The sequence below is a fragment of the Falco peregrinus genome, chromosome 11 (assembly GCF_023634155.1).
Source record: "Falco peregrinus isolate bFalPer1 chromosome 11, bFalPer1.pri, whole genome shotgun sequence".
In the NCBI taxonomy this organism is placed as follows: Eukaryota; Metazoa; Chordata; class Aves; order Falconiformes; family Falconidae; genus Falco; species Falco peregrinus.
The window spans coordinates 14,474,353-14,498,041 of NC_073731.1; the positions used below are offsets into that span (position 1 = coordinate 14,474,353).

At 37.5% G+C, this 23,689-nt stretch overlaps 1 protein-coding gene across 1 annotated transcript in view; it reads right to left on the reverse strand.

Moving 5' to 3' along the window:
• The window catches only part of KIF6 (kinesin family member 6), a 158,357-nt gene that overhangs the window by 22,293 nt on the left and 112,375 nt on the right, over positions 1–23,689 (reverse strand). The window contains exon 16 of the mRNA XM_055816372.1: positions 7,912–7,962. Coding sequence (XP_055672347.1) covers positions 7,912–7,962 — 51 coding nt within the window. The remainder of the gene's footprint in view (positions 1–7,911; positions 7,963–23,689) is intronic.

Genomic DNA, 23,689 nt, shown 5'->3' on the forward strand with positions numbered 1-23,689 from the left:
AGGAATGCAATGCACACAGCAACTCTGGGATCAATTCAATAGTTCTGATGTTTTCTAAAAATAATGGGTGTTTTACCTGTATTCTGTGTGGAACTTGTGACAGTGTACAGAAGCATTTATTTTGGACTGTAAACTGAACTGATAACAATGTCATTTTGAAAGAATATTAGGGAAAAATAAGCATACATATTTTATACTTAATTGCTTCTGTTTCAGCTGTGTATAGGTATAGATGCACCACGCAACTGACATGTCACTTCAAGTTAGACATTAAAAGGGGTTTTAACCTTGATTCAAGAGGTGAATACTAACCAAAAAATGTATACAGTAGTATCAGCTTGAACAATTTTGAACTTTCTGCTACAAGGTTTTTCTAAAAGACCATTCATCTGCAAGAGAGGAGTAGAGGGGATGGAAAACAGGAAAACACCACCATTGTTGGAGAAATCAATGTATTATGAGCATGGGGTTGCACTGTATAGTGTTTAGTTTAACCCTTGCCTCAAATAAGACAAAAGGTGTCAGGCCTGAAGCACCTCTGTCATGGATCTGATTTTTTTTTCTGTGCAAATAGCAAAGATACGTCTTAAGACCCTGCTTCAGTTAGGTTTACATTAAAGACCAAAGTACTACAGACGTTTTGTTTCCACTCTCTCGCCTGGCTACTCCACTAGCCATCTAAAAGGGTTTCCTAAATGCTTTTCTAAATGTTAGTATGATGTACGAGTTTTCCAGGGAATTTCCAGGAAATCCATAGGATTACATGTCGGCAGGAATGCTGTTCTTTAAGAAGATTCATTTGGATGTTGTTCAATGTTCTGGCACGTGGGCTAGATCAGAGCCATCTGTATACACCTTGGGCAGTTGTGGGGATCAGATTATGGTTTTGGGACCCTCTGTCCCAGCTGGCCACACTCGTACCCGTATCAAGTGCCACACTTTTGCTGGTCCTCCCGTAAACATACCCGTTGGCTGCAGTGCAGAATCGCTAGGCTGTTTGTGCTAGGCTACCAGCTCAAGAAGGTGCAAGATGTATACATGTATTTAGGCATTTCTCATAACTCAGACAACTATGATCCATGAAGGAAAGGACATTGAGCTCGATGTTCTGGTAGCTGTCAGGTGAATTACACTGTACTGTATACTGAGAAGAGACAATCCTGACATATCTAGAAACTATTACAACTTATCCACATGATTCTTATCTGGAGAAATATATCCAACCTCTGCACATCTGTGGGATATTATTAGCAACTACTTGTCCCACATCATTATTTTCTTTGATCTTAAACACGCAAACATTTTTGAGCAAAGAAGTAGTGAATTAATTTATTTTAGCCGTTTCATCAAAATATAAAATGGAAGAAGTTTTTCACCAGATTTATAGCTTGTTCTGAAACACTGGATATATCACATTCACCATGTTATTTCTCATTCACCCCTTGTCCTGGGTTTTACACAATCAGATGGAAACTGCTATTCTAGGTCTGGCCTTTACCTTGAAAAAATCAAAGCAAATACAGATGTGAAAGAGCTCCATTTGTGCTTTACAGTTCATTAGATTACAGGACTTTTATTTATTACAAAGAGCTCTTGCGGAGGAAACCTTGGTTATTCTACCAGCTTTTTAGAGCCAATAGAAAGGCTACTCTGAGGTATACAGAAGGTGAAGCAAACAAGTTTAGGCTTGGAATCACTAGGCTGTGCATAAAACCTAATTTATTTTTTGCTCACTCCATCTCAAGTCCTGTTTTAGAATTACAGAATCATTCTGGTTGGAAGGGACCTTGTAAGGCTGCAAGGTCCAACCTGCTGCTCAAAGCTGAGTTTGAGCTGACTAGGTTGTCCAGACATGTTATGAAAAACTCCAAGGACAGAGACCCTGCAAACTTCTCTGATGACCTCTTGCCATGTGTAACTATCCTCATAGCATCTTTTTCCTAATATCTTAATTGTAGTAGGCTAAATTAGAGAATTGAGAGCTTAATCTCCAGATTCTGTTTTGCTTACTTGCTAGTCACTAGAAGGAGTCTCTAAATAATAATGCAATTCACACTGAGCTTTTCAGTATTTCAGAAAAAACACTTCATAGCAAGAAAGCTTGCAAAGACTGCAAGCTGTTCCAACAACAGTGAAATGCTGAAGTCAATGTCAATAAAACTGAGAACTGGATAGCTGTGCTACAAGTTCATGACTTCTAATAAAAATATCACTTTATCCAAAGATGTCTTTGCTCTTTTTTGAGATCTGATAAGCTGAAGTTGAGTGGGTCATGTGGGAAGCTTAACAGGAACACACAAGTAATCTCAGAATGTTCTCTGACAGATCAGGAGAAACTACTTGAAAAGATTTCTGGTAAAGATGCAGTGTTCTCTTTCTTGGAGAAACAACGAAAGGAAAAACTCATGGCTGCCTCTAGAATTTAGCATCGCACCTAGTAAAACCTGCTAAAAAGGCTTACAGTAAAAACTGTTTATCAACAAATAAAACTACAAAACACCCTAGAAAGATTGAAGAGAAACTTACAGAAAGAAAGAAAGGTCTGTGTGGGCTTGAGACCTGAAGCGACAGATGTAAGGTGTCTTATTCAAACATTCTCTTACAGTTTTAAACTTAATTCTTACATGGTAAAACCCAAAGCATATTACCTCAAATACTGCTACGAGGGAATCATTGCTGCTTGTCTAGCTGCTGCTTCGATTCCATGGTATTTTTCCTGATTGTGATCATCTTTATGGAAGAACTTAGTACATACAAAAATACAAAAGATCTTCAAGAACTCACAGTTTTAGCCATATACTGTGCTGGCTTGAAGCACAAAACAGCATGTAAAAACATGGGCATAAGTTTGTTATGGTATGTAACTTAACAGTCACCACAGGCTAAAATAAATGCTTTTTTTCCTCCAAGACAGGTCTGGAATAACTAAAATTACTTAAATACACTGCAGTAACAAGAACCTATGAAGATCCTTTAAGCTACTTATAATATCCTATATAACTACTTATATATGTTTTCAAAATTAATGGTTCATCAGTATTTCAAGCATTTGCTTAAAAACTGATTTGGTAAATATTTCTAAAAACACTTCATATGTTACAATAATTGCATAAAGCAATCGAAAAGTAGCTTTATCTTTGTCAGAGTAAACCTTTTTTATTGCACAAAGAGAAAAGTGGCACTGGTTTCTGAATTTTCAGTCAGTTTTGCTATTGATATCTTTGTCTTAGCAATAGTGAAAAATCATAATCCTTTTTAACAAGTACAATCTTACCAGATTTCTGTCAGACTCAGAAATCCAAAAATAAACCTTAATGCAAAGCATTTATCTGTGATGGTTTGTTTTTTTTTTTTCCCCCTTTGAAATAGGGCTGAAGAAATGAAACCCATCACAAGAGCGGGGCCGGTGACACCAGTAGAGGTCACCCTAGGAATAAAATCAGTGCGCACACGCACCAGAACAGCGAACTTTTATGAAAACGCTGCTGTTGCTTGATATTTCAAGCACAAATGTATAGAAGAACATAACACAGAGAAACATTGTGCATATCAAAATTATGAATTTCTGAGACAAATCTCTCTGTAAGTCTGAGGCCATTGCAAACCGACTACGCGGCTCTTGGGTTTTTTTTTTTTGGCTAAAAGTAGCATATTTTACAGACTGGAAATACTTGAACCCACCTACGTTTTAGAGGAAACATCTCTGGGTGCCTAGCAGCAGTGGGGACATGTTGCTTTATCTCTTGTAAAAAAAAAGAAAAGTCTTAAAATTCTGGACTTCAAACAGATTATTTCTCTAAAGTGCTTTAGTTAGCTGATACATAAGATACAATTTTTCAGCACCAGAAATAATGGTCTTAAAACAGGCCATCTATTATTCTCGATGAACTGCATAGGATTTGTGTGGGAAAACACAGACTGCCACTTCCCTCAGCTTCTGTCATTTTGTGATTGAAAACACTTGTGTCTCTTCATTTCATGGCATTAGTACAGATCAAGACTCTCCTGCTTCATATGAACAAAGTTAAGTCTCATCTCAGTTACATGACGTAAAGCAGTGAAAGAAACTGAGGTCATTTTATTTAAATATGGATTTATTTAAATAAGAGATTAACTCTGATGCAAACCAGCAGTTTGGAAGTGCTATGTGCTTTCCATTCACACAGATCACAGCAGAAAAGTTCAAGACAGTTATTAATTATTAGCCCCATTAATATTATAAATATCTAGTGAGATGCTGCTATGGTTGCAGAAAGAACTATCATACGCTTCCTAAGCATACCTTATATCCACACCATAAATAAACCATGGTGGTCTAGCTTTACTAGTGGCATGGGCTATACCGGAAGGGTTCAGGGTCAGGTTGGACAGGGGCTCTGAGCAACCTGGTGAAAGATGTCCCTGACCACGGCAGGAGGGTTGGATTAGATGATTTTTACAGGTCTGTTCCAACCCGTGTCATTCTGTGATTCTATGATATCTCACTCTGGACAAGTGGTAGCATTTTCCGATTCTACCTCTTCAGATACGCAGAAATGTGTCAGACAATATATTTGCATCTTGTCAGGTATAGGATATACAGTAGTGGCAGCTTCCTTGAGCACTGCAAACTAGTGCACTGGAGGAGTAGTTCCTTTGAAATTCTTTGCTAACACTGGCTTTATTATTCCTGCAGTAGTACCCTTAGGTACTACTATCAGATGTACCCTGATACAGCACTGTCTGTCCCTGCTTTATTCTGGTACTGATCACACTGTTCTGCTTCTAGTCAAGGAGGAAAGGTGAGTTAGCAGAATGAAACACACTATGAAGGAACATGTAGCAGGGCAAGAACAAGGGCATAAACTGGTACCAGTATCTTTAGAACAGGTATGTAACTTTGAAAATGTAGGAAAAGATGATGTTGACAAAGCTTTAGAGGGAACAAAGATAAGGAGAAAGCTCCCTATTTTTTGCTTAAAAAAATGTGTGTTATAAATCCAAATATGAAAATAACAGATGTCAAAATCCTTGCTTTCAGGCATTTGCCACACTAAAGCAAATGCTGGTATGCATTTTCAGGGTTTCAGAAGTATCTGTTATTTCTAACTCACCTAGTCATTTTATTTTTTATGAGGAATGGGCTTTTTCAAACCAGGGGATAGTTTTTCTTTCCACTCTTTTCCTCCATCTTTTCTACCCAGAAGCATGCTGGAGACCCAGTGCTTTTTCTCTGTCAGTACCTCAACAGGGTGCACATTATTTAATTTTAAATCCTGCCTAAAAATGCAGTTAAGCATGTTACTCTGAAAGATCTTATTGAATAAAATAAGTTATCTGCATAATAAGGTATTTTTACAATTAATAAAGATGAAAGTCACACTGAGAGTGAATAATCCTTGCAATTTTTCACAAAGTATTCAACATTTCTGGCTGTGTACTGAAAAACACGGAGCTCTCCCTTGCCTCCAATGAAACCTCCCATCTATTTGTGTCCTTTGTTATCTCCCAGCATATGCTGTTTTAAAAAGAGATAGCTAAGAACAATGGGGCTAAGAAGTGGAGTTTTCCTTCAATAAGAAATCACATCTTCAGCAGAGCCATGAGGGAGACAGATCTACACTGTTTAAAATCCAAGCAGAATAGCTTCTTAAAGAATTTTAACCATAAAATGCTTTAAGTTAGGAAAAAAAAAAGGCAGCTGGAAGATGTTAACTTGGTTTCTAATTGAAACAATGGTGTGTTTTATTTCATGTTGGGATTTCAGCTGAGTCTTAATTAGACTTTTTAGCATGCAGTTTTCATTTAAAAATATCTTGATGACATTCTGGTCATGAAGAAGATCCTGGGAGACTTGACACCTGTTATTCCTTGGAAGAACATTCATCCAAAAAGGCAGGCAGGCAAATAATACTCCCCAACTCATAGAATAAATATTAAGTCAAAATATCCACAGTACTCAAAAGAATAACAAAAGAGGAAAAAAAGCCTGGAAAATACTTTGTGCAGTCCAGACTTAACGGTGATAAGCAGATAGCAATGCTCAAAACAAAAGGCAAAAGGACACGGGTTGTCTGCTATGTTGTTGAACACTAACAGAATATTTACAATGTGAATGTATAGCTGGTAAAGTCACTACTATGTTATTTCCTAAGGATATAAAGAAATTATGCTTACTTATTTTATTAAAAGCAGTTTAGACAGTTATTAAAAACAGCATTTGCAACACAATTTTCTATATAGTAAGAAGTCTGTATGCAAGACCAGCTGTTATCATGCAGATTGAAACATAGAGTCAGAAAATATTTTTGAAACACTGAACAATGACTTCTAATAAACAGCATTGCTATGATTTATCTTGATTTAACTTCATAAAGTGGCATAAAATTAGTAAATGGTATTAAAACCTGGAGTGAATTAAAGAAAGAATACTATGTTATACTGAAGATATAATCTTTAGATTGAACTTCAGGTACTAGAACAGAATAGTATAGAACAGAACTGAACAGAACAGTTGGATGGGACCTATAATGGTCATCTAGTCCAACTGCCTGACCACTTCAGGGCTGACCAAAACTTAAAGCATATTACTAAGGACAGTGTCCAAAAGCTTCTTAAACATTGTCAGGCATTGGACATCCATCACCTCTCCAGGAGCCCTGTTCCCGTGTTTGACCACCCTCTTGGTACAGAAACATTTCCTAATATCAAGTCTGAACCTTCCCTGATGCAGCTTTGAACCATTCACACGCATCTTGTTACTGGATGCCAGGGAGAAGAGATCAGCACGTCCTCCACTTCTCCGTCTCATACTGATCAAAATAAACTCAGTTTGACTCCTGGGCTTTATTGACATGACAGCATTAATTTTCAGTGCTGATTTTTACATAAAAATAAAAAAAAGGATAAAGCTATGAAATAATAATATCATCAACAGAACTTGAGATGGATGGCTAAATTGCAAAGAGAAAGGGGAAATTACTTTGGTACTCTGCAGTAACTTATTTTCCTGATTTTTGGAAGGAAAGAAAGCCCCCCAGTTTTCTCTCCCTTACTAAAAGACAAATAGTTTGCTGTGTAATGTATACATAGAAACAAAACCACCAACTGCAACCTGGTCAAAGTTGGCTCTATCTTTTTTTGTGAAGAAGGTCCATGAAGGCACATTTTGGGATTCTTTAATGGATCTAAGTGAGGAGGGCTTAAACTGTTATTGACCTAGCAGTTTTCTGTCACATTTTAGCTGAAGTTTATTGTCCCAAAAGTAGAATTCTCATATGAACACTCCTAGGTTGTTTCAGTACAAAGTCAGTAGAGTCAGCTTAAAGCATCTCAAAGCAAATTTGGATGACTTTACACTTATGTGAACAACTTACATAGACACTTTTAGCTTCACAGCTGTGTCAACAGAAACTGCAAGAAATAACTTCTCAACTTCTATAACTAGATGTGAAAGAAATGACCTGTGTATGCCTTCGGTCCCTCTTGGAATGATGAAAACTAAAAAGGATGTCAGACAGATTGTGGCAACATGGCTAGAAGCTCAGTCTCAGGACAAATCAATGTCTGTTAGTGGGATTTCAAGTTAGAGTCATCAGAAAGCAAAAAAAACCCCAAACCTAAAAATGAGGAGAGTTTAGATGCCTGTTCTTGTTTTGGTCACCCTGAAAAGAAAGCAAGCCAACATAAAACCCCCAAACCTGTGAGACTTTTGCATTATTTTTCTCACCACACATGAAATCAGAGGCCTTTTGAGCCAAATTTCTGGCAAAGCTCATAGAGTCCATGTTCTTTATGGTATGCACTACCGTAGAAATGTTGTGGCAAAAACTGTCCTAGAAAATACAACCTGCTCCACAAGCAGATTCAACATTGGGAGAGAACTTGTTGCCCCTGTTGTATCCTGTTCTGTTTGAAATGTTTTCCTCTTACCTAGAGCTGCCCTTTGAATGCGCCTCTGGGTTATCTCTCCTTTTAGATGGTCTATAAAAGACACAAAATGCAAATAGTTAGAATTAAAAACGTCAAATATCAATGAAGTCATTGCTTATTTCCCACCATTTGGAAACACCTGTGCTGCTGGCAAGTTTAAGGGGATTTTTTGTGATCCACAGGACAAATAGTTTTCTGAGCTCTCTCCTTCTCACTGCTGCAAGTAAGGAAGTAGGCACAAGTTGGCTCTACATAGCCTAAGATTTAACTTTATCCAGTAAGAAAGACTGAAAAAGAAGCTATTTACTGTCAAGCAGTTTCACAGGGTAATGATCTCCTGCTGCTAGATACAAAAGAAGTCCAAGTGAGGCTAGAAGACGTACAGAATTCCAAGTATTTGCTCAAACAGACTTATAGGCCTGGCGGTGGAAATGAGCTATGAGGTCATCCAGTCCACCTCTTTGCCAGTGAAGAGTTCGTTCCCTACAGCCCATTTTTTCCTGTTCATCCATTTCAGTTTTAAATACCCCATGTGCTAGAGCTTCTGCAAGTTCTCCTATTCAACAGGACCTACTGTGTAATGTCATTGGTCTTCAATCAAATTTTTTCTTTGATTTCATTATCTCATTATTACTAGTTAGGGTCCCATGCCCCATATATTTCACCTTTACCCTTCTTTTAGTAATTTCCTCCTTGATCTATGACACTGTTCCAGTTCACCAATTATTTCAAACCATAATTAGATTACCACATGGGAAGTCATTATTCATAGATATTAATGGAACCAATGAAGGAAAAACATAACCCTAAATGTGCAATTTCAGCAGTGTATGTGTTCTGAGGGAGGATGGGATTATGCTTTCAAGTTTTCAAATTAAAACAATTTCTAAGCAGACTTGTTCATAATCTTTATTAAGTTGTATATCTGAATATCAAGGAAAGAATAAAAAATATCCATGGTGGATTCACTTTTTTCCCCAGACCTGTGATTATTGCAGATATTAGCATGCATTCTGAATTAAAAGTATCCTTTTGTTTCCAAGTGAAGACTTGTAGAGTAAGCTAATTAGAGCAAATTAAGTCATTAAAAGCTGCCAAATGTCTAACTGAAAGAATGTGAAAAACCATTTAAATTCACAGGTTATTAGAATTAGACTGTTCTATGAGCACCGAAAAACCATGAAAAATTAAACTTCTTTAGGATTATATGCAATACACTGTAGTATAACAGACAAGTTATGTCGTTTTGAATATTTTTAGAAAAAAAACCAAAACCAACAAAAACCCCTACCTACTCCTTGTCTGTAAAACAGATATTATGATTCCTGTTTTTATGCACAAGAAGTTCTATTCTTTTCAATTATTTCCATTTAAACCAATGACTTCTTCTGTACTTAAAAGTATGTGTAAAATTAAGAAAAGCCTTCAGCTGCTGAGAAACAGGTTAAGCCAAAGAAGTAACGTCACCTACCTCAGCTATACCAAATAAATCCTCTCTGCTGTAGTAACACTCTACCAAAAAACTTACAGTTAAGCAAGCTCCTCATTTCTGTAACTATAGACAAAACCCCCTTAATTAATAATTTTTACTAACAAAAGCCCCGTTAAATGATCAACACACACTATTCATGCTTTGAAAGCTTTTAAAGCAACTCAGTTGATGTCAATACTCAGTGAAATGTATTTAAATGTACCAGTTCTTTCCTCAGATTGCTTTTTGCTATACTGGATGTTTAGAACCTTGTATTCTATTGTACTGTATCACACAGGGTGATGTTACTCGCTTAGTATTGAGCCATAAAACAGTTATGAAACAATTTGTAGTAATCTTGAGATTCAGCTCAATGGATTACCATTACCTTAGGCTCAGAAAGACATCTATACATTATCTTCATGTAAGGGCTCAGAAACTCCCTTCCTTTACCACTGTGAGCTGCCACAGGCAATGCCACCATTATTTGAAAAAAATGGTTCTAATAGTGAGAATATGCTGTTTCTCATGAGCTAAGTGAAAATAAAGGTGACATACAAGTTCCCAAACCTGTCAATACGTGGTGTTAGTGGCTTTATTTCTCTTTCTTTAATCTTGCTAGAAACAGATCATCAGCAATCCAATGTTTTGCATCTCAAGTGGCAATGTCAACCAAAAAAGCAAGGCAAACAAATCAATGAAAGTAAGATTGAACAGACAGATAACAGCTTGCAATCAGTACACATATGTGGAAGCACAAGAATATAGGGACTGGTTTTTAAATTGTTATAACCAAGAGGCTTGACTTTCAGTTACCCAGAATTTACTCTCAGCACAGCTGGGATAGAGAGCACAGAGGCTGCAAAGCGTTTTTTTTTTTTTGTTTTTGTTTTGTTTTGGGTTTTTTTTTTTTTTTTATGGCAAGCTTTGTTAGGCCAGCCAGCAGTGTGGAACTGTCCCAAATGCTCCTCCCTCCCCTCATTCTAGCCCTCATACACCTCTGCTCCATCCATGACATGGACCATGATGTTGTAAGAAATCTTGTGCTTCTATCTGGAAGCTTTACAAAAGAATGAGAAGTTGGAACTGGACTACCTGTAATCAGAGAGGAACCAAAGAAAACTTCTCCTTCAGCTAGAAACATAAAAATACAGTCTCACCATTCTTATAGCAAGAGTTTTATTTTTCTTCTATGAATAGAAATAGAAAGGTGACATTTATCCAATTCACATAGTCCAAACTGCCTTTTCATGACAACAAAAATTGAAGTTCATTTCGCAGAAAACTTCCTGAGAAGAAACTGTAATTATATTACGGGAAAAGAAACCCAAACAGGAATTCTGGTTCAGAGAACATGATGGTATCATGAGGCACCTGACTATAAATCCATACCAAGACTTAGCCAGACATGATTTAATCTTGCAATTTGTTTTAATCCAATTTGAAATTTGACAGTTTATTTAGATTTCCTTTGGAAAAAAAATTATGGTTTTCATGTAGAAACTCTTATTTTTGATGAAACCTTAATACTTTCTGTGCATGTTTTTGATTAAAGTAATCTTGTTCTGATTTCACTACAAATACTTGTGTGGGAGAATGAATGCTTCTGACCTGCTCTACTTTTCCGCCTCTGAGAACACCATCACCCCAACGCAAGACTTGAAGTTCATAAGTGACACAAGTAGAGGATAATTCCAGTACTTCTGCCTGCACAGACCTTCCCATATAAACAAATGGAAGATTTCAATCTTTTGTACTGCCAGTTCTACAACCTTCATAAACACAAATATTTACCCAAAGAAATATGAAGAATCACATTCTTAGAAAAAAGCCCCCATGACTTCTGATTCCAACAGTGTAAAGCTGTGGACAAGGTAGTGCTTAAATGTGGTTTGCAGAAATTGAATTTAAGACTTGGGGAACATCTCTCAACATACGGCTAATTATGTTTTCTGAAGTTTCACCAAACAAGAAGCTAAAAATAGGTCTGCAGCTAATACCAAATAATTTTTTGCAGTGGAGTCATTCTTCATTTGGAGATAACAGTCCCAATAAAATGTTGAATGCTGCAACTCCACATGTTTTGGCAAAAAAGTAGTTTTGGGGAATTTAAGAATTCACTCAGCATGCAGCCAGCTGTCATTAAGGCTGTGATAAATCTGTTGGTTTTGGCCTGTGTTTCTGGACACATGTACCATCCTGAGGTATGGAAAAGATATGAAATGGTAACACAGAACTTCAGCTTTCTGACAGGAGACAAAAGCAAGGAGGGAAATGGAGAAGACAAACTGGAATAGAGAAACCTAATTAAGACTGATGTAAAGCAGAAGAAAGTATTCTATATGCTGACTAAATATGACAGAATCCATAACTTTAATAGTATGGCTGTCCTTTAACTTCTTGTCTTTGTGTTCTTCCAGACTGTTTCAAGGAGCTGAAATAATCTGCTAATTTATTACTGAGAATGAATACTGCATATGCTTCAAGGCGATACAAAAAATGAGTATGTTCCAATTAATAAAATATTGATTTAAAAAAAATGAGTGTTTTTGTTTTGTTTGAGTCCACATTACAGGTTTCAAAGCTTCTCTTATGTTTTATCAGACCTTCCATATAATACTATTATCAAGTTTCAAAGACTGCTAAACTAAAGGGTGAAAATACTTGACAAGATAAGAGTACACACACAAACTTAACTTCCTCCCTTTGAGAATATTTGCTATTATTGATGTGGATAGATCTTTAACTTGATGCAGGGTCTCTTCTGACTTAAATGACAAGCTGAAGCCTTCATCAATAACATCTCATTTCTTGTTATTTTTTAATATTTTTATATTATTTTACATTTTTCAAGCCTTTGTTGAGCTTAATGAGACCTTCTATCCAGGAGATCTTGAAGCCTTCACACCTAAACTGGGAAGCTGTATCTCTCTCTTCATCTTTAAATCATTGGTGTTACATAAAATATCAGGCAGAGCATCCTTTTATACATCCAGGGAACCTGTAATTCCTGGAATTCACCCTCCAGGGCATTTTGGGTGCCTAATAATGCTATATGGTCCAAGTGTTAGATCTTTTTTTTTCTGCTTCTCACCCCACCAGTGAGTAGGCTGTGCTTGCACAAAAATTTGGGATGGGATACAGCTAGGACGGCTGACCCCAAATAACCAGTGTTATCATATAACACCTAATGTCATGTTTAGCATAAAAAGCTTGGGGGAATGTGAAGGAAGGGGGGGACATTGAGAGTGATAGTATTTGTCTTCCCAAGTCACTGTTAAGGAGTGATGGAGCCTGGCTTTCCTGGGGATGGCTGAAAACTGGCCTGCTGATGGGAAGTGGTGAAGGAATTCCTGGTTTTGCTTTGCTTGCGCATGCAGCTTTTGCTTTACCTATTAAACTGTCTATCTCAACCCATGAGTTTTCTCACTTTTACCTTCTGATTCTCTCCCCCATTCCACTAGAGAGGAGTGAGCAAGTGGCTGTGTGGGGCTGAGCTGCTGGCCAGGACTAAACCATGACAGGAATTACTTGGGGTTATTGTTTGCAATGCAACACCCCTAGAAATGCAGTTGAACCCAGCTATCACCCAGCTATGAAGACCTACTCAAGACTCTGGATCTATTAAATTTGATTAAAAAGGTTGCGTGCATCCACTTGAGTCAGATAAGGAGTCCTGCTGAATGAGCACAAATTAAAGCTGTATGCTCAGCAAATAATCATTGAGATAGGCCTTTAGAGACAGAGAGCAGGGTAATCACATAACTTCCATGAGCCTTGTAGAGATACATTTTTAACTGAGCTTGAGGTCGGAGTTGTAACAGTATAGAAAGATATCTAAAAGTAGGAGACATTGAACCCAAATGGAGATACTCGAATGCAGCGAGTCTCAAATGCACAATACTCAGAGACAGTTATTGGAAATCTTACCAGATGCGTTAGATATTTTGAAAATCTGGTGCGGAACATGTATAAGAACACAACCTATGACAAAAAGTATCTAGTAAGAAAAGTCATGGAATAATAAAAAAAATAATTCTGTTCTAACTCAAAATCCTGCACCACTAAGAGCAGACAAACAGTTCAGCCTTTCTCTGACCCAGAAAAATATTTGGGCCAAATTCTGACTCTTCTTTGCAACCTTTGTCCTTCTCCAATGGCAAAAACATGTCAGACGGCTCTATTAGGACAATGTGCAGAGGCAAAGTAGTCTGCACTAGTAACCTGGCTCAACGGTATTTCTGATGCAAATGCTTTATTTTGGGATACATGGTTGGCCAAATTCTCGTGTAATCTGACAAGTCCTAACTCTCAGAAAGCCGTCAGAGGCACCAGGAGAGAAAAAACACTGCTGCAGCACTCAGAGCCTCCTGACTATAGCACACGCATTTTTCAAGGTATGAAATACAGCCCTCATCAGCGTTAAAAAAATATTAATGACAATACTTGGAGGTAAGATATTGTAAAGTATAACCTGCTGCAGCAGATTTCTGCCTTTTGTTCACTGAAGAAACATCTGCAGTGGGTTAAGATTTTACTGGCTCTCCTTTCTCCTTTTTCCTCTCTCTTCCCTCCTTTGCAAGGTTTGCTGTCCAAGGTTACTGCACCCACAGAGAGTGCGTAGAAGCAAATGTCTGCCTGCATTCTGGCTACTCCAGCACAGTTTGGCATCTCAGCACAAACATATTGGCAATTTAAGCTGTGACACTATCATCAAGTCAACTGGAATGTCTGAAATACTAGCAAACACTCTTTTGCCAGCTGTGCTGGGAAGAAAGGATTGAAAACCGTAACTGCCAGCAAAGAGATGGGGCAGACCACTGGGAGCAAGCAAGGTAGTTGGTGGTATTTTGTAGAACTGATCAGTCGAAGACTTCAGGAAAGATGACAAGTTCAGAATCGGGAGAACAACCCTGACTTCCACACCAAATCCATAGTTGCAAACCAGAGCCTAAACTCAGCCCATGAACAAACACACTTGAAAATACACAATTTCCCCAACATACTCTCATTCTTTGAAGTTTAAATATCCCAGATTCAAATGCGTACGTTTTATTGTGATGTAGGATACTGCACATTTTGAGATTACTATTTAAAACATCTGACCAGGGCATGTTCCTGTCCTTGCCACACTCAGCTGAGACAATAATTGTTTTTATTGATGCATTTAATACCTTCAAGCATGATCAAATTTACAGACACAAAGCTTATGAGACAGTCAGTCTCTGACACTCATTGCTATAGGACGACACTGTATTTGGCTTCACTGATTATTCCTTGAGGTACTCAATATATAGTCCTCTAAAATCTGTCCTATTTCTATACTCCATACTAAGTCTCCTCCTCATTTCCTATATGCTTTCATTAGTTTGGGCCAGATTACATCATACCTTTTTTCTCAGAAGATGATTACTTACACTTTCTGATTGATCAGCATTCCTCTAAGTGTTCATTGTTTGGCCTGCATTTGCACAGCATCCTTTATCCCACTTTTTTTCTTTTCTTTTTTTTTTTTTTTTTCCCTCCTACTAGCCTTTCGTACGTTTTGGCTGTTACAGAAAAAAATGCTTTGATACGGCCATAGAGCAAAACTGTAGAGAAACTGAATTAATTCTTCTGGTGACAGCCTTCTGGACCTCTTCCTTCCTCTAAGTAGAGACACTAATTGGCTGCATAGGCCGTAATTGTTGAGGTGTTCCCCAAGGTCCCATTCATCCAGATGAGGGAAATGCTAGCATGTATCATAGCTCCCACTCACCCAAAGGCACAGGATTCCTTTCCGTAGAAAGTAGAGTATAGGAAGTGGCTAGTGCACATAAATTCCTAACATTCCACATACAGAACACTGGGATATCTAGGATAACCAACAGTAGGCACTAAGGGCTCTGGACTGCAGTTCAACATCTTGAAACTGTAACTCAGAACCTGGATGCTTTCTGAATTTAGAAACAAATGCTCAGAAATTTATTTTATCATCCTAAGGTTGGCTGTCACTACCCAGCCGTTTTATTTTTAAGTTGAACTCAGTGCTGCCTGGGCAGTTTTAGTCAAGCATGGATGTTTAGCAGCAAGCACACTCCAAGAGACTTCAGCAGGACACATCATTTCTGGATTCTCAATGGGCATGAGACAGGCAGCTCAGTCAATAAAGTGGTGCTTTTGTATGCACTAGCAAAGACAGTTTGTTGTATTTCAGTATTTTTAATTGGGTTTTGTTTTTGGGTTTTTGTTGTTTTTTGGTGGTTTTTTTTCTTTTAGATAGCTCTCCTGAATTTAGATGCTTGAATTTCATTTAAGCTATACCTTAGATGCCAGAGTGCTCCTTTAGGTATTGTCCAAAGTTAACAAATACTCTGTGTATCTATCTTCTTCTCACATGCTGGAAAAGAGACAGAAATGATGCACATCTGGAAACTGTTACTCTGTTGTTTATCACATCTATTTGTTCATGAATTAATTATTAAGCTGGCCCAAAAAGCATGGCTGAAAAGCAATGCCATATGCATAAGGAATCTGTGAATTTAGTGCTCTGGATGCTCACATTTTAGTGCTCTGAATGCTCACATGACTAAATGCAGCTTACCTCTTGATTATTTCCGAGAAATTAATGTGAAAAGAAAGAATATGGAAAATTAAGTCAGAGGAACAGCTTTGTATACAGCTCCCCTCTCTCTCTCTCTTTTAATGTCTAAATTTAAGAAGCTTAAAAAATAAATAAAAGGCCTTAAAGCACGAATAGACAAAGTCAAAGGCAAACAGTGTTACCCCCAAGTTCTTCTGGTAATAATACACTGGCCTCAGTTAATATTTTAAACAGAGAATGAATATATTCAAATATAAGATGGACACAATTATTTTCTGTTGTAATACTGCCTTCATGGCTTCACAGTTTCTATGCAACAATCTGATGTTCAGTTTCATTTTTGGTCAAGGCTGTCCCATAGAAAATTAAATATAGAGTTCTAGGCTTCACTATATACTTCAGTTTCAGAACTATCTTACTCAAGAAATTGCCCTGGAATTGAGCTCATAGTGCTGTGCACCTTCTGGTCAGATGAGACATACCTAGATTGATGTTAGGAATCTGATAGACATGGCACAAAACTAAAACCCAAATAACTTAAGAACAAAATATGGTGCTGGAGCTGCTTAGATATGCTGCCTACTATGTTTTGAGGGCATGTCAAGGTTTCAGGGTGATGGAAACAAGGTCAGAGTGAGAATGGGTGTATGACTTATTTTTTTCATGCTCATTTCCTCATAATACCAAACCTTTGAGAAATGGCTTTCTGAGTGTTAGACATATATTAGCATCCCAGTAAAATCTGAAATAGTGTCCTATAAATATATAGTATACATTTACTGTTGTGGATAATCTCAAGTCTGCTTCTTGAATGGCTCAGCAATGTAAAACACAACCTGATTCTATGTAACTGGCATAATGATGTTATCAGCTCTGAACAGACATCTTCCCTCAGCCTTAAATAAAATGCACGAGAATATCTTTGTAATATAGCTATTCTCTGTTGATTGCACTCCTGAAACATTCACAACCAGCTGTGGTGCCGTCCATAGTCCCACATGATTTAGGAACTAATTTGATTAGAAAAAAATAACTATTGTGCTTTAGTAGATGTAAGTATGCCTATACTGCAAGTCTGCATGAATGCTGTCCAGACGTGTAAATGAACCACAAGATCCTATGAAAAACAAAGTTCTATTTTTGTGCTTATGAAGGGTTATCATTCTTTGACAATGCTACTCTGAATAAGCTAAGGTCTATTTCTCTGGAGTTTGGAGGTTTGATTCTTCACTCATAAAATCTCCGGACATCCAGTACTAAAGACAGACATGATCAAGGAAAACTTTTTTACAAAAGACTGTAGGATTTAAAAGAACTCCCTGTAATACCACATTAATGATCATCTAGCATCTTTTCTTTAAAAGAGCAAATTTAATAGACTGACTTAGAACGTATTAGCCTAATAAAACAGCAAAATGCAGTGTAGCAATCCAGCAATGACTAACTGTTTTCAGCCTGCAGACAGCCTACAAGTAGAAAATCTGTTACTGAGAAGTACTTTTCCAAGTTTATAGTCATGGCAGTTCACAGCTTGATTAAATCCAATGAGCTTCATCCATTTGCTTTAGTTACTCTAGTGAAAGCCTTAAGTAAAAAGTGTTTACTTGGTTTCTTCCTGAGCATAACTTTTCCCCCCGAAAATAATTCTTTTTCTAAAGAACAGAACATAATCTGTAATAATTAGAAAATGAAAATATTTCCTACACATGGAGATTCCAACACAGATCCAAAGAAAACATTAACATCTTAGGCCTGGAGTGACTGTTACACTAATAAGGTTCCTCTGTTTAAAGAATAGCACATCAGGGGAGCATAACAAAGCTTTTCAAATGAATTCATTCGGTTTGGTATTTTCTGAATAAGTCATTTGACAGATCATGTTTTCTCATTCTAAGGACCCATTCAGCCTATGCACTGTCACCCATGGGCATTGCCTATTGTTTGAAAGTAAAAACAAACATATGTAAGCTACTCTGAAACAATGGACAATATTTAGCATTGGCATAAACATATGCATTGCCCCCTGAAGCCAAAAGACTTGTACCTTCCAAAATAAGTTTCCTGAGTGCTGCTGCAAAGATGATTTTATATTATTGAAGATGGTATCCTCTTCTTATAGGGAGAAGCAGAAAAAGGAGAAAGGCTGCCAGAAAGCTGCTAGGGCTGCCTGGTTCTCTTGCTTGTCTCATCTCTAACAGAGCAGGGAAGACAAATCCTGCATGAACCAAGGACTGACAAAGACATAGCAATGACATCTTCCCTTCTGTCTTCTTTGACAATTGCGCAAGCATGACCTGCACTGGAGCAGTAGCAGAACAGGCATCTGTTACAGCTGCCATCAATCTAGGTGTACCTCTGAAGTGAGACAAGAGTCAGACTTATAATGTTTACATTGCCTACAGCAAGTGTAGCAAAGATGGATTGTCTCTCCTGATTTCAGAAAAGCACAGTAATGCTATTATAATAGAGTTTATATTCTTGTCTGATTTTCCTCCTTGTTTGCACATCTCAGGACCCATTCAGCTAAAAGTATTACTTTATTATTCACTGCTTAATCATAAAGTGTTAAGAACTATACTAAGCAAATGTAACTGCACTACTCAAACACAAAGTAAGCCCTACTCGCAGTGCGGTGACTTCTGAGCTTCTAAGCAAAAATTCATGTAAATCAAAAATACGATTTGTTGATTACAAACAAGGCAGTTAATTGATTACTCTGACTCACTATGAACACTGTGAAGAAACAAAAAATTCACTAACATGAACCTTTCACTGCTAGCAAGATGAAAAAACATATTCCTGTCACTCTCCCCTTTATATTACAAGCCAACTGGCTGCTCCTAGAACAAGAAAACAGGTTGTGGAAACTTTCATCACAGTGCTGAGTCTGCCCCAAGATGGTAGCAACCGGTTACCATTTTGTAGCTATCTGCCAGGCCTGTGTGAAATGCAAGACGTCTCTTCTGCATTACAGCACTTGGAGAGAGATCTTATGAGAGACGCTGTGAGAAATCACAGCATTTTTATATTGTGCTCTACAGATCCCTGGCTAAACTGAGCCCTAGAAATCGTGCCTGAAGTGAGCTGGGCATCGGTAGAAAAAGAACCTTAACAGTCAGGATGAAAGTAAGTCGTATTTCATCCTGAAAAGAAGTAAGTTAAAATGGAAGAGGCTGTAACCAAACAAAAATAAGATGTAGCACCCTGCAAAGCAAAGTAAATCACATTTCTAACAAAGGAAAAAGTGCAGATGGTGACAAGGTGGTTAAGAAAATGAAATCTGCAGAAACTCAGCTGTTTTTCTGTTTTCAGTTCCACGCTTCCAAAAATCAAAATGTAACATTTAAAAAATAGATTCCGAAACTGCAGTCATAATGGCATGAAGATTAGATATTTATCCAAACCAAACACACATAGGAACTATGTTGTTTCAGTGTTAAGTTGCAAAACAGATGGGCCAAGAAATTACGGAGAAAGAATCTGAAGACTGTGTCAGCCATGCTGAATGGCTTCAGCTTTAACAGCTACTGCTATTTTTGGTGGACACATAAAGACGCCTCGTTTATTACAAAACTGCTTTGAAACTGACCTGGAGATCAGAAACAGATTGGGGCTTCTAGGCACTGGGCCATATTGAATAACATCCCAGCTGGGAAATTACATCTGGGGACTGTTTGTCCCCATGGCCTGTTTTCTCTTCTGTTTCTCTCACAGATGGCTGCAGGTTTTGCAGAGCTAATGTGCCTTGTTATATTAGTCCTAAGCGATATCCTTCAGGAGTAAACAGCATAGTAACACACCCGAGATTAAGTATCATAGAAATACTACTCATGTTCCTTTTCCTGACAGCACTGTTGTGTCCTGAGACCGAGACTGACTCTCTGTTAAGTGGCAGAGGACATCTGCAATATGCAGGCAGCTTCCCAGGAGAGAAGAAACCAGTGGAGACTATGTGTATTGAGGCTTTAGTTTTATATATATCCCAGTGCTGGAACAGAAGTGGTGAAGCAGCAGACAGGCAATCTCTTCTTTTTCAGAGAACTTCCAGTCTACACTGATGTGTACTTGCCAAATTTCCCACTCCTCATGGTAAACTACCATTTCAGCTTGTTCTAGATTGCTGATTTGGCTTTCATCTGCAACTTCTCAGGTATTGAGCAGTCCAGCTAGGGTAGCACCTGCCAGGCAGCCAGAAACCCTGTACCCATAAATCATTGTACGTGGAGAATGCAGGCAGAGTGACACTGGGCAGGCTTTGCAGAAGTCATCAGGACACACACAGCACTTTTGGCACCTAGAGAATGTGCTGGATAGGTTGCACAGCACACGCTGCACAATGCCCAGTTGCACGTACTTGGCCTATCCTGAGCGCGTTAGGCTCACCGCACTGCCCAGATCTCTGTCTGTGAAGGAAATCTGGAACCCTTAGTTTTTTAATGCCCAGCATTGATGGATATATTAACACTTTGTTCTCAGGGAGCCTTCTGCATCAAGAACAGACTCTGATCAAAGACCAAGATAAATAGTAAATAGTAAATTTTCTTGCTGCTGTTGCAAGTTGTCTCTTCTGACACAGAACTCAGTGTAATGTTTAAGGGCAGTAGACCACACTTCCATAGGCTGAAAGGCTTGTGAAATAAGAAAAAGCACTTGAAAGACCAAGTCATACCTGTTAAATCATTCCTGAAGACCAGGAATGAGAAAACATTTAAAGGTAACCGCCTTTTAAATAACGGACAGTCCTAAAGTGACTGGCTGAGTGCATGAAAATGGATTGCTCTCAACATCAGGAGAAGGCTGATCAGCATTAGTGATATAAAGCTTGGTGAAATTGTGAATGCAGCTCAAGGAGGCACCTTTGGAGACCTCGAAGGTGGAATATATTGCAATATATTTCACAGTAGAAATGATACTATTTGTGTGTTTAAAACAATTATTACTGTATCTAATGCTTTATCAACTAAAACAACAATGAAGCCAAATGTGGAATTTTCAGAATTTTCAATTTTCATACAAGTCGAACTCAAGGTGACCTTAGCTAGAGTTTTTCTTTAGTGAAGATTTCAATATTTCAAGTTCCACGGACTTTAAAGGTCTCTGCTGAGAACAGAAATTCATACTAAGCTACCTGAAGAATGAAATGCTGTGAAATGATATTATTATCTGTTCATTAAATCTGCATACTGAATTCATTTATTTATGAGTTGTTAGCATCTCATTTGAACCAGATTTGCCTGTGGAATGTAACCTTTCTTCTTGGAGTTTCTCAATCTTGCCATTTTTCTTCTGCACTAGTCATTTCCAGTAAAATGCACCAAGGACATATATCAGATATGTCTGTGTAAGTACTTGATATTTTCTGGAATTCAACCAGAACAGTGAATTATACTAATTAGCAGCTATCAAACCTCAATGTTTATTTCCATAAAAGAGCAAGTATCTCAGAATATAACACTGAAGAATGAAATACATTTCAAGGCAATTCCTTCCTTATTATAGCCATATTCATAGCTGAAACAATGTCCAGTAAGCTAATGTCTCTGACTCAGGACATTTATATTAATATAAAATCAATAGATAATACTAGCAATATTTCTGAGCTTTAAGAAAGGAACACACTGATTTTGATGAATTTTCTTTCCATACAGCAAATCATCACAGCATTTTCATTTCATTTCATTTAGGCTCCACGTAAAGCATGATATTTTTCTTCAATGGAAGAATTATATGCTTCCTAAGTACATATACTTCTCCAGCAAGTTTTAAAAACTGCTTTTTGCTCATGCATGACTTCCCTCAATTCTTTCAGTCCATATAATCATCACCTAAAATATGCATAACATACCTCATGTCATCGTTGGTGTAGTTCTTAACTGATTCTCCTTTTTCAAAGTTATTTATTGCCTGTGTGGGAAGCTAAAACAATGTAGGTATACAATGTAGCCAACAGAGTGCTCTCAGACCCCCTCTGCCTCAAAAACGTCACCTCATCTTATTCCATTTCTTATCAATGCAAAAAGGTTGCTATCAGTTCCCTTCATAAAATTGTGCTGTTATAAAGAAAAACCTTGCACAAAATATTCTTTGGAGTTTAAAAGTAGGTCTACTTGGCTTACCTCCACAGGGAAGTAGAGAGATCATAAAAAAATAATTTTTATGTATATGTACATAGTCTTTCACATAGAGAAAAAGGTGATTATAAATTCAGGTTTTACAATATTTAGGTTCTGGTTAGGTTTAATATCTACTTTACATTTGCAGAAACAACAGTGCGATGTACAAGACAGTGAATCAGAATCAACATTATCCTTGAGCAATACGATTTCTTGCCCTCACTCTCCTCCAGTCCTCACCATTTCAATGTAGCACTCCATTAACAGTGATAAATAAGGAAAATTATTTGAATAATTTGCAAGCAAATTAAATGAAGACACTTCAATAATCTTGCTTTGCAATACAAGGACATGTCCTCACTAAAGGTTATAATTGGCTTTGGTATCCTGTGATCTTTTACACTAAAATCAAAGCTTGAAATGAGTCAGAGCAGTGCAACATCTCAGCATTCCTGTGGGTACAGTTGCATCATCAACATCATGCACGGATAATCCACCCACCTACCCTTTTTCATTCCGACAGTGCCTGTTTCCTCATACAGTTATTATTCCCACATGAGTTTGCCCTTACTCTCCCAGCGTCAATCACAATGTTAGCTGATTTCTGGACAGACTAAAACCACCAGCTGCTTCCCTTTGGGGACTAAATACTGTTTAGTATGCTTTTTTTCCTTCAGGAAAAAAAATATAAATGTAATAGTTATATAAATACCCCCAAATACACAGACATTTATAGGGATGAACTGGAAATCTTTACTAATCTTACATGCATTTGACACGTAGCCCATTCTTGTATACAGGCAACTTTTTGGTCACTGAATTCTGAATGAATACATCAGTTTAATTTACACTGAGAACAGTAATTTTAATTCCCCCAACTCTAACTTGTTGTGTGATCAATGTAGTAGCAGTTGGACCTTTTTTGTTGTTAATGCTTTGCAGTTTGTTCAGATGTAAACTTCTCCCTACTGTCAGAATCCTTTCACACAGAATGTTCTTGGTAATCATGTAAACCCACCTTGCTGATAACAGCATTCTAGAAATAAAACTCCTGCTAGACCTGATAAGGAAAGAAGCTTTGTCTTCAGAGGTTTTGTCTTTCTTTCTCACCATCCAACTCTATTTTAATTGGCAATAAATTAAATTAATTTTCCCTGACTTGAGCCTGTTTTGCTTGTGATAGGAATTTGTAAGTGATCTCCTCATCTTTATCTCAAACCATGAGCTTTTTCTTCTTACTTTCTCCACCTGTTCTGCTGAGGAAGCAGAATAAAAGAGCCTGGCAGCCCATCACAATATGCTAGTCACAATCACTCAATTACTTGCAAGAAAAATTCCATACCTTCACTATTCTGAAATCAAATCCTTGGCTTCAGCAGCAAATTTTCTTCACTAAGTCTTTTTCAGTAATACCAAAAGGACCTATAGATCTTGTTAGAGACCCTAACTCTTTGGAAATGACACAATATAAAAAAACACTTGCAGTGGCACAGCATGTTTTTTCACAAGAAAATTAACGTGTGTTATACATATTTTTAAATGTGTATAATGTGTGACATACACATTTTTAAAGTTCTTAATGTTGGACTAGAAAGACAAAAATTTACTTGT